The sequence below is a fragment of the Carassius auratus genome, chromosome 45 (genome assembly GCF_003368295.1).
Source record: "Carassius auratus strain Wakin chromosome 45, ASM336829v1, whole genome shotgun sequence".
In the NCBI taxonomy this organism is placed as follows: domain Eukaryota; kingdom Metazoa; phylum Chordata; class Actinopteri; order Cypriniformes; family Cyprinidae; genus Carassius; species Carassius auratus.
Window position 1 is genome coordinate 18,213,541 of NC_039287.1, and position 12,650 is coordinate 18,226,190.

Genomic DNA, 12,650 nt, shown 5'->3' on the forward strand with positions numbered 1-12,650 from the left:
TTATTTTATATAGTGAATGTGCAATAATAGCAATTCTTCCAGTATTAATCGTGTAAATAAATAGTGTTTTATATATGTATTGTGTATTGATTTTTATTTTATCATCGTGTATTTTATATTGTCTGCGTGTGTGAAAGTGGTTAACGATCACGTCAGCAATGGTGCAGTGCTTTGTATCTGACTGCAATCACTGCTCAGTTGTCAACACATGTCGTTGCCATTACACAAATGTTCAGTAAATGCACAAAAAGGTATGTCTAGGCTAAATATTGTTTTGACAGTGGCATTATAAAATGCTTGATATGACTCATTTCATATGGAGGCTACAGTAGCCTAGCTAAAGTGGACGATAATGCTAACTAAAGTTACCAACCTCCCTGCAAAACTCTCAATGGCAGCCAAGGAGATCATGATTGCACTGATAAGTCTACCGTGCAAAAACGCAATACAGGTTTTTATTTTATTTTATTTTTTTATTAATGATCTTCAGTCTTCACGGACCTTCGAGGGGTTTAACCAGACGATTATACAAGCTCCACCAATCAGATGCATCACTGTGGGATTGTGGGATTGTTCAGGATTGTGGGTAATGAAGTACTTAGCCAAGACATAGCGAATAAAAGGCATTTAGATCAAAACAAGGTTAGTGCCCCCATGATCTTTTTACGTTTATATGAGCATATACTGTTGCTTAGTACAGCCGTAGCTGGTTTTAAGTCTACCATGTATGGTTACGTTTTAATGGCTTATACCCTAAATGTCAATGCAGAAATTGCATTGAATTTTTAGTTCCGGCACCAGCTGTGGGTGGGACTGTGATGCTCTATAGCCTAGATATCACAACATTGTCATTTGTGTCATTAATCGCAAACGATAATTTATTAAAACATCTCACTACCCAACTACCTACAGTAGCTTAATTTGTGGAGGACGAAGAGAAAGCACCCATTTGGCAAATGAGCCAGTAGTGAGAAATAAATAATAACTTTTAAGTAGGGTCCAGTGCCTTTTCGATACTTTTAAAATGGTACTGGCGCCTCAACGTGCCTGAACCGATACTTAAAAAAAAAAAAAAGAACTATGGATAACATTAAAGAACATTACAAATATTTAAAATAAATCCATAGCTTTCACCTTGGATGCTCTCATTTCCCAAGTTGTGCTTCCCTTAATCTAAGGCTAATAAATGTATTTCACAATCTGGGTCATTATTTAATACAAAAGTACACATAATGTTTCTACTGTATCTCTGTCACTCACTCTGATATTTAGTTAAGATGAGTGCTGTCTGTCACTGTCTTAAATCAGTTCTGTGAATTACTGTATGCTCATTCTTTATAAAGTAGCAACAATCTCGTTTTTAAAATACAGTACTGTGCAAAAGTCTTATGGAAAAGAAAGAATAGTGTTTTCACCCCAAAAAAGGGTTTTAAGCCAGTTATTTATATCTTTTGCTGCAATGTGTCAGTAGGACAGTAGTTTGCCATTAATTTTAATAATAATCTAGTGCGATTTTGAATGCACAAGCAGTTTGACGATGGCAAAATGAATGTTTGGAATTGTAAACTGATATTTTATACTGACAGTGACACTCTACAGCAAAAGATATAAATAACTGGCCGAACACCATTCTTTTAAGTGAAAATACTGCCTAAGACTTTTGCACAGTAGTGTATGTACGTATGATTAAATGAGGTATATTTAAATAAGTGTAAGGAAACAGCTGTTTCGTGATTAGCGGTCACAAGCGAAAACTTTACACTAGATGAGAAACCGACTGATCGTGACCTTTTGTAAACTGTATTTATGACAAAGAACTTCACAGATACAGATATTCTAACAATCTATCGGTAAACACACACCTTGTGTCCTCTGTCTCTGTTTGAGCTCGCGCTGCTCCACCGTGGTCGGTGGATTGAAGAGCGCGCTGAAAGACGGGAGGAGACCGGACTGACGCCGGTTTCATTTGAAATTTAAGCGGACTGACTCTGAGGCGATCGCATACTACTGGTTCCAACCTACTTTTAAGAAATATATTTTTTGATAAACGAACCCAAAACTGTCTATGCAGTGTGCTGTGACTTGTGTCATGTGCAGGTGTGATGGATCGCGTATGGACCAATAGGGTGTCGGAATGGTATATGTGTATACTTCTCATCCAACCACAATCAAATTCACTCCATCCTGATGGCGCGATTTATCTGGATAGGGTTTTTTTCTTTCTCTCTCTCTGAACGATAACAATCCGGTATGAAATAGCAGTAACGAAGCTATTTTTTTTAAATGTAAGGAGTAGAAAGTACAGATACTTGCGTGAAAATGTAAGGAGTAGAAGTAAAAAGTCGGCTGAAAAATAATTACTCAAGTAAAGTATAGATACCCCAAATTTCTACTTAAGTACAGTAACGAAGTATTTGTACTTCGTTACTTGACACCTCTGCCAATCAGGCTGCGAACTAGTGGTAGCTCTGCTCTAAACACATGTCTGTCATCAGGCATATAAGAACATACCACAAAGAATGTGAAGTACTTCTACAATATAAGTGAAATAAACCACATTAGAAACGTAACGAGACAATGCTTAAAGCTGCGGTAGGTAACTTTTGACGTTCTAGCGGTTAATAAACAGAACTGCTTGCGTCTTGCGGAAGAACATCGTGGCCGGAGCTACTTCTCTCTGTTTATGTCTATGAAGAATCACAAAGGTACTGGATTACTCCGCCGCGGTATCCCCGAAGCAATCTAAAATAGTCCGAATATAAATACTTATTATAGGTGCACCCTAGTGATTCAGGACAAGCCAAAAACACGGTTTGGAAAATGGATTCATGGTGTACTCGCTTATTATATACATTTTTCTACATTTTGAACACAAACAAAGTTACGGAGCGCAGCTCTGATTGGTTGTTTCTTAACGGGAGCGAATGGCTTTCTGCAAATGGCAATAGGACACTGGGAGGAGCCAGAGGAGCTTGATTTTTTTCACAGATTATCTGTCTCATATTCTACTGTCAGGACATAATGACAGGTTTAACAAATATGTAAAAAAATATATTTTACAAAAGTTACCTACTGCAGCTTTAAGACGGAGCATAAAACTTTCTCGATCAGGACAGTGTTTGGAACCAGAGGCGTCATTCTGAATCCAGCTTCCAAAAGACAAATCTACTAAATTCAAATCTGCATTCGCTGGCAGGTGTTGAGCCAGAGACAGACTCGTTTATACAGCACTGCGCATTATAACCAATCACACACTCTGTTACAGAATAAAAAGACCAATCAGAGGTCTTCAGATGAGTCATCGCTGAAATGGTGACTGAATACCTCTTTCTGACGAATTCTCTCTTCAGAAATAACAAAGTGCACATTTTTGTACAAATCTGTAAAATATTCATTTCATAGTTTAAACAGCTTCAGTGATTTTAATGGAAGTTTTTGAGAGTGCTTGAACTTTGACCATAATAGATCAACATAATCTATAAAGGTGAGAATCAAGATATTTCTATGATATAGTAAATGTGTTTGGGAATAAAATAAATAAATAAAACATGATTGTTGTTATGGCTGTGTGTCACATGACGAACACCCTCCAATACTTGTGCCCCCTAAAAACTATGAGTGCATGATGCCCCTGTCTGGAACCATTAGCCATGCTTGCTTGCTTCCATTTCAAAAGCTGATTCTTTCTACTACTTACACCCATGTGACAGTGTGAACAAAGCCTCCAACGGCCAGAGCTGAATGGAGAACTGGAAGGCAAGCACAATACTTTTTTGAGGGAGGCCTGGCCTCGGTGGGACTTAGCCCTTTCCTCTTCTTTGATGACAGATCAGGACGGCTTCTGCAGCTCAGAGTCTAATGTCACTTTGGGGCAGGGGCCCTGGTGCTTGGGAACAGGGCAGTGTTTGGTAGACGTAGGGCAATGTTGCAGCTCATGTTCTGGCATCTTCAAACTACTGCCATGCTGGAGTGCTTGGGCAGGAAATGGCACATGGCTTGTGACAACTTCTGTGTTACAGTGAAGCATTCCACAAATCTGTCTACAGCGGAGCCAAACACCCCAGTGGAGGAGACTGGGAAGTCGGGGAAGGCAGCTGTGTTTGCATCCTGAAAATGCAGATGAGCTTGCTATTCTTACTGGGCTGTACACAACTATATTCTCTCTGAAGAAAGCGATCCAGGGTCCTCCAAGGGTCATGCCGCTCGTTCCAGACGAGGGGCAATGATCTTCACGAGAAAAGCACTGGGGAATCATCTTGCTGTGTGGCACGCAGGCCTTGCACCAACATGAGCTCGCTCAAGCCTGTCTGCTCAGCCCTCTGACTCCACTGTTTCTTCTTCCAAGGCTCTTCAATGTAGAAAGTGATCTGCAAATGTAGCAAGACGAGACCCATGCTCTCGCAATGAGAGCAATCCCTCCCCATGAGTGCTGCCTCAGCGAGAGCACAGCCCAAGCAAGCGACATACTCACTGTGCTTGTCTGAGGCGTGCATTGCCCTGCATGTGCCACACTTGTGGTATGACATCTTGCAACAAATCTTGCTACAATTTGCCCAATTAGAAGAAGAAATCTGACCTTGTTCATCACCGGATGGAGAGCGTGTATTTCCTCTGCTGGGGCTCTTCTACAGTGAGTAGCAGTCTTCTTCATTCTTCATCTTCGGAGTCCAGCGAGGAGATAATCAGTGGTGGCTTATATAGGCAATCGGCGCCACCTGTTTTGGCAAGATGAAATGCTGTTGGTTTGTGCAGCTGCAAAAAATGATCAAATCAGGCTTCAGTATTCAGAGGAAAGCTGGGTTTACCCAAGTGTTTCATGCTATTGGAGAGACCATTTCAAAAGGCAACTTACTGAGTGCACATTCAAATCATTAAACCTGTAATAAAGCTTATTCTCTTACAAGAACTTGCAGCTGCAACATTTCCTTTATCTGTAATCATCTCACCTCATGAGTTACATCCCTGGCCTTCACTTAGAGATGTGTGGACAGACGAGTGCTCAGGCCCATGTGTGACGACAGCCACTTTAGAAATATCCCAACAACTGCACATAATGAGTCGGCCAACGCAAACAGCGTTCATGCAAAAGGTCGATGAAAGATACTCGTGAAGAGCACCAGAGGGGATTGTGTTATTGTGAGGCCTGAACCTCTTCTGAATGATGTCAGAGCCTCCTCTGACCTCTAGGGACTGCCCAAGCTATCAATCAAAGCTGTGCAATTACAGGCTACTGTTGTGTGATTGCTCATTCATGTATTCATGTCTTTATCATTAGTGTAATTGCACCATGTTCTAGAGAAGACACAAAACCTTTGGAAAGACATTCGGTCTTCTGAAAACACTTGTGTGTGAAACAGAGTGAGCATGCAGAGAGAGAAGTAGCTTGTGAATAATGATAGTTATCCAGATTATCCAGGGTTATAATTCAAAAATGCATAAACCTAATTCATGAAGGTTGGCAAACTGCGCTGATCCATCACATATTTTTTTTTTTATAATTGTTCAGTTTACTTAGAGTTCAAGCGGTGTAATTTTTTACTACTTCGATTAATCAAGACACTTTTAGACTGTTGCTTTTGGCTAAAATACGAGTTCATAATTCCTAATAACGCTTCTTCCAGTGAAAAAGTGGTCTGGTCTGAATCAGGAGAGACATCTGCACAGATCAAGCACCATTTACAAGCCAAAACAGATGTCAGCCATTCAAGGCACATCCAGCTCGTCTGGAGCAGCTGGGGTTAGGTGTTTTGCTCAAGGACACCTCGACACTTGGTCAGGTAGAGCCAGGGATTGAACCACCAACCTTCCGGTTTACATGATCTTGAGTTAAAGGAAAGGCCTGGTACTGTTAAATGTTAATTTATGTTTGACATTTAAAATAGTTTCTGCTATGCTGAAGTTTTTGTGGTCATCATTGCTCTGAAGAGTAGAAACTACATTGTATGTCGCTTCATTCAGTGAGTAATAGCTGTGCTAATACCCGTTATCAGTAATGGCTTACTTCTTCATTAAATTCACATGTTAGGAAGGTTATATTTAGCTTGTCCTGTGCTCATAACTGAAGGAGATAAGATTAATTGGCTCCACATTTTGGTTTAAATATGAATTAAATTATACAGATCTAATCATGTTTCTGTGTATCTTTGCAATGGTTCTGTTCTCTACAGCCTGTGAAGCAATTTCTTTTCCTCTAAACAACTGCATTAATACAAATGCACATGGACCAGAAACACCTGAAAAAATGCCATAATCAATATCTCTCTCACAAAATCACTTCATCACTGGTCACAATCACCAAATACATCACATAGATCAGAGCTAGAACACTTAATTCTTCTTCCTGGACAATTACAAATATGCAAATAATAATGACTATGTAAAAATAAAGAAAGTTTGCTTTTATAGTTAATTAAAATAATTTAGTAACTTCCCGGCATTACTGTACTTGTAAAGTGCTATATTATCATCTATAGTGAAGTAATATTTACTTTATTCTTAATATCAATAACTGTATCAATATTAGTCAATATGATTACTATGAACATACTGTTATTGAGCTTTCTGTAAATAAATTCAGATATGACATCATATCAGTGATTTTTATATGACAACAGCTGCTTTGTAAAACCCAGACGCAGCACAGATGAATTAATAAAACAGAATATTTATTAACATCTTAATAATTGACCAGCATATGCAGAAATAAATGCCTTGAATCAAACATGGTTGGGGTTAGGTTAGGCCCCTCACAATTAAATTTTTAAATTTTTGCTAAAACAATAGATGCAGTGGTTTTTTTGTTTGAGGTTAGTTGAACATGTTGATAAACTACACCTCTGGTTTATATTTTATTATTTAATGTAACAAAGTTCAGACAAGTGTGATTTAAAGCACAAGATAACTGTGGACTCAGGTGAGCACAGTATTTTTGTTTTATTAGACTTGAGTGCAGCATTTAACACCATAATATCCTCATCTCCTTGTTTTTCCTTAGCTCTTATCTGTCAAACATAAGTGTAACGCAGAGGCTGAGGCAGAATGTGAATCCATTTGCAGGAGTTTATTAAAGGAAGATCGTACAATCAGAGTCGTGTTACCAGGCAATGTGTCAGTACCGTAAGGGCAGTCTGATCCTTCAACATACACACAGGGGTTATCCAGTAAGCAGAGACAGACGAACAGGTCAAACACAAACATCAGTCCAATCAAGCAATAAATCCAAAGGGGCAATCCAAGAGACGTGAACGAGATAACAGGCAGAATCGTGATCAAACAGGCAGTCAGAATACTCACATGGAAACAGCTCGGTAAGGCAGGTTAACTGGCAATACTTCGCAGTGAAGTAACATGTTAGCACATGTTAAATAGTCCCAAACAGGAAATGACTGTAGAATCAGAGGGATTGGTGAACAGTCAATACTCCGGTGAGGGCTTACTCTGCTGGCGTGGCGTTACAATAAATTTCTTAGTCAGTCTTGGAGACTTTTCTTCTGCTGTAGCTCCCCTCATTTGGTGTCCCACAGGGATCTATCCTGGTCCCTGTATTATTTTCTCTATATATGCTTCCAACATTTTTGGAAACATGGTATTTCATTTATTGTTCTGCAGATGACACTTAAATTTATCTGCCATTGAAACTGAAGGACTCAAATGCCTTACAGTTTTTTTTGGATGTCACTTAACTTTCCTAATTTACATGAATCCAAAACAGAGATTGTTGTGTTTAATCCCTCAGATGGGTATGATATCCAAAATCTTAATCTGGAACAGTTGTCTTTCTTTTATAAACCAGAAAAAAAGCTTTTACTAGCTAATGCTCTCTAAAAAATAAAAAAAAATTCAAAAGTGCATTAAATTGTATTTTTGGAAAGTGAACGTCAAGCCCTTTTTCAGTTTTTTCTAGTCACGCTGCACCGATTTCAAAAATTTTCACGTTTGTACTACATAGACAGGCAAGCCCAATTTGCCACCTGTGAATTACTCCTTTATATCGTGTTCCTGTAGCTCAAGTGCTAGAGCATTAGCATTAGTTGGGCGTTCGAATCCCAGGGGACACATGTTAGGAACAAATTGTTAGCTTGAATGCAATGTAAGTCGCTTTGGATAAAAGCATCTGCTAAATGCTTATTAGATGCCACTGTGTCTACATGTTCTGGAAGTTTTAAGTCACTATTAATCATTTTAAGTAACTAATCTGACATAAATGCCTTGTTAATTGTGTGTTTGACAGGCCATCATTGATCCAGTGCATTGGTCTTTGGGACTTTAGTCCTGGACAGAGAGATCCTCCTGACTGAGGAAGAGACTGCCACAGGATAGAGATGGAGCGTTACATGGGAGAAAGCGCTGGCACTCCAGCCAATGCCACCAACACCACCACCACCCCAGGAGCGGCCTTCCACATTGAGCTGATGATGGAACGGTTGGCTGTGGTGATTCTGCTGGCACTGGTGACTCTGCTCACAGCTGTGGTGAATGGGGCTGTCATCGCGGCCATCTGCACCACCAGGAAGCTCCACCTCCCTGCAAACTACCTCATCTGCTCCCTGGCCGTCACCGACTTCCTGGTGGCCATGCTGGTCATGCCCATCAGCATTCTCTACATCACCACCAAAACGTGGTCACTGGGGCAGTTTGTGTGTGAGGCATGGCTCAGTGTCGACATGACCTGCTGCACATGCTCCATCCTGCACCTTTGTGTGATCGCGCTGGACCGCTACTGGGCCATCACTAAAGCCATCGAGTATGTCCGCAAGAGGACGGCCCGGCGTGCCTGTGTCATGGTGGCCACCGTCTGGGTGATTTCCATCTTCATCTCCATACCACCTCTGTTTTGGAGGCAGCGCAAGGACAGGACAGGCCTACAGCAGTGCACTATCGAGCACGACCACGTGGGCTACACCATCTACTCCACGTTCGGTGCTTTCTACATTCCCATGACTCTCATACTAATCCTTTACTCCCGGATTTACAGTGCCGCCAAGACGCTCTACCAGAAACGCGGCTCTTCACGCCACCTCAGCAGCCGCAGCACAGACAGCACCAACTCGCAGAACCACTGCCGGGTCACACACGCCTTCTGCATCTCAGACGTGTCCAACTCTGACAACACTGTGGAGTTTGACCGCAACCACTCCACCCTCCGTGTCCCGGCACTTGATATGGAGACTCCAGAATTGGATGAGAGGAACCAGATCTGTACATCTCGGGAGAGGAAGGCAGCTAGGATTTTGGGGCTCATCCTGGGAGCCTTTATCTTTTGCTGGTTCCCGTTCTTCCTGAAAGAGCTGCTGGTGGGCCTGAATGTGCTGAAGCCCTCACGTCATGTGTCAGATGCCCTCACCTGGCTGGGCTACATAAACTCCCTCATTAACCCGCTATTGTATACCAGCTTCAACGAGGACTTTAAGCAGGCTTTTAAGAGAATGATCAGGCGTAAAGAGCACACATAGATGCTTCTGTAAATGGGAACCTGCTTCGGTGGGATCAGGACATTCTGGAACTCCATTTGAGTTGGGTTTGTACAGCTCAAATTCTAACAGCAGTATGGAAAACAAAAGACACAGTGTACTCTTGGAAGAGCTGATCACATTTTTTTTTTTTTATAAAATCAAATGAAAATACGCTGTCTGTTTTTCTAAAGCACATCATCATCTGATTATTGAGCAATGACATAAAATGGCTTGACAAGCGGACCAGTGTACTTCCTGTTCAAACAAGAGATTTAGGTGGGACACATCCAGAGAGCTTGTCTTGAGCTTATGTAACCAATAGGCTTCAGTGGTGGAGATATTCCCACACTAGGGAATGTCTGATTGGTTAAAATCAGTTGTTACAACCCTGATAAAAACTAACGATACAGGAGTTTACTTTTAGAATGGACAATAAAAGATACATTTATATATACAAGTATGCAAAGGATCAAAAAGCCAGGGCCAGGTTCCCCAAAACGTTCTTATCGCTAAGTAGTTCTTAACCTATTCCTTAACCTCTCTCTTAACCTTATGGCACGATTCCCGACACGTTCGTACGCTAAGTATATCTTCTGTAAGTCACACTTTCGTAAGGTTGGTCTGGACCATTCGTAAGCTCTCTCTTAGCGTTGTTTGAGCTCAAGACGCTACTGTACAGCAGTCTTTAGAAATCAGCGCAGTGCAGTACAAGTCAAACTATGGTATGTTGACAATGTTGTGGATCAACAATGATTTTATGTTATTTTTTTAAGACAAATAATAAATTATGTTCGCAATGGATACAGGCCTATTTGTGAAGTTGACTTTATGTGGTATCAGAACTAATATGGTGGTAATTAGCCTAGGCTTTTTCGTAATGTAGCCTAATTAAAGCGAATTGACAATCAATTTTTTTGATAATTAAAATCTGGCAAACAATTTGGCTCTAAATTGCTAAGATCTATAAATGGGTAAGCATGGTGGTGTCCAGTAAGCGACCAACTATGGCAGCGATCCAACATTGTATTGAATCAAAGACAGAGCCGGACGCGGAGCCATTTAGTCCATGTCAATTTTTTTATTCGGTAAAACTTAAGCCCTTTTGACATTTTGCCTGACGTGGCTATATTTAAAAAAAAATCGCCTCCCAAGACAACTCATTATGGAGCTGCTGGACCTTCTCAGACCTGCGCTTGCCAGGATAACACGGAGGAATTCTGCTTTGAGCCCTGAAGCCCAGCGCTACTTTTTTTTTTTTTTTCTTTTTTCTTTTTTTGCTACAGAGAGATTCATCGAGGTCGTGGGAGAGGGCTACGGCCTAATCAAGACCTCGGTGTGGAGGTGTGTCCACACTGTCACCAACCTCTTCTGTGCCATGCCGTGGATTATATTCTGGTGGATCTCACACTCATCCCTATCACAAAACCATCAGTGATTGATCAGGCGTAGGCTACTTAACGCGAAAGGGATACGCGGCCATAAACGTGCAGGTTATAGTGGACAATAGGGGTGTGATATCTGACCTCATGGCAAGGTCCAGCAAAACTTCAAGTTCCTCTGACGAGAGGCTTGGTGCCCTTTTTTACGTTGCTTCCCCAGCATATTCTCTATCTAACTCTCTCTCTCTCTCTGTTCAATGTAGATAGATCGCTTTTTATTAAAAACATAAACCAATTGCAATCAATACTGCATTAAACATAAGTAACTGCAGCTGCTTGCCAATCAATTCTGATTGTAAAGTACCTTACCATTAATATAAAAGTGTATTACATAATTTTTATAAGTCGTTAAACCCATTTCAAAAGGGGCACAAGTGGCACAACGGGATAAGGAGGGAGGATGATTAGCGAGGGATACCCGGTTCGTCTAACCGTCACAACATATCGTGTGAACATATTACTGACCATTTGATAATTAAATTTATAGTCTATATTCTACTGATAACTTAAAATGTTAAAATAAATGTTACTATAATAATTTGAGGAATATTTCATTTGCATAGAGCGTGTTGTCTTTCTTAACGCTGTAATGCACCGTGAAGTGGAAAATCGATTCATGAGCAATCGATGCGGACTAATTCAGCACCTTCACTCGGGACATCGCTCTTGTGACGTCGGACGTAAGGGGCAGCGTGCTAAGAGCTTCCTAAGGGACACTTCGGGGAAAACACTTGGGAATATAAACAACTTTGGTAAGATATATCTTTCGAGGTCTTCTTAGCGCGCTAAGAGTGAGCGTTATCAGGAAACCGGGCCCAGATGTCTACAAGTGATAGACAGGTGAATTTATTGAGCATTGATTAATTAATTGATATAACACAAAAGTATGTATTTACAATAATTACAGCATATGACATAAGACAAATTACACAAAACAGGAAGTGGAAGAAGGGATGCGGGTGGCGCTAAAGAAAAAAAACAAAAACAAAACAAAACCAAATGAAGTCTAACTTTCACATAAACTCTCACTACCTAACTAACAAATAATAAAAAGAAAAGTCTTCAGTGTCTGTGATGCCCTAACTAGACACTTCCTAACTAAAAGTATAGGGAATGGCACTCATCCTTAACCGAATGTACTAGACAGAAGCAGATCCTACGTGTTGCCATTTATGTCACGTATCATTCTTCCTGTTCATTCTTCCAAGCCTCATAAAATATATTGTGTAAATGCTGATGAAATATGTCACATTACTTCGAGGTGAACAGAGATATAGGATGATCTGGAACATACAAATAAAACAAGCGAGAGCAACAAAATGGTACATGCATGTTTGGGGCTTTCACACTAGCACATTTGGTGCACACCCGGGTTCGATTGACATCAGAGTTCAGTATGTTTGGAAGGTGTGGACTAGGGCTGTCATGATATCAGAATTTTTCACTACACGATTATAGCTGCCTCAAAAATTCACAATAACGGTATATTATGATATTTATAGAAATCTCTTTAAAAAATCAAGCTATCAGTCAGATTAATCATACAAAAGGAACAATTACACTAAACAGAGACTAAAATGCTAACTGTTTGTAGTTTAGCATAGTGTCAGAGTAAGATAACCTTATGAGAATAACTACATATTTTTACTCCAAGCTTGCATTATAGCATCAAATGTTGTCAATAACTTCCGTCTGTGAATTGATTCTTATTTTATAGTATTCTATACAGTGATAAAGGCTATCGATTAGCACTGCAAAA

General features: G+C 40.4%; 1 protein-coding gene across 1 annotated transcript in view; it reads left to right on the forward strand.

Moving 5' to 3' along the window:
- htr1e (5-hydroxytryptamine receptor 1E) overlaps positions 1 to 10,013 on the forward strand; it is a 32,947-nt gene extending 22,934 nt beyond the window's left edge. Inside the window, exon 2 of the mRNA XM_026233907.1 lies at positions 8,231 to 10,013. Coding sequence (XP_026089692.1) covers positions 8,322 to 9,452 — 1,131 coding nt within the window. The 5' untranslated portion in view covers positions 8,231 to 8,321 and the 3' untranslated portion in view covers positions 9,453 to 10,013. The remainder of the gene's footprint in view (positions 1 to 8,230) is intronic.
- The last annotated feature ends 2,637 nt before the right edge of the window (positions 10,014 to 12,650 follow it).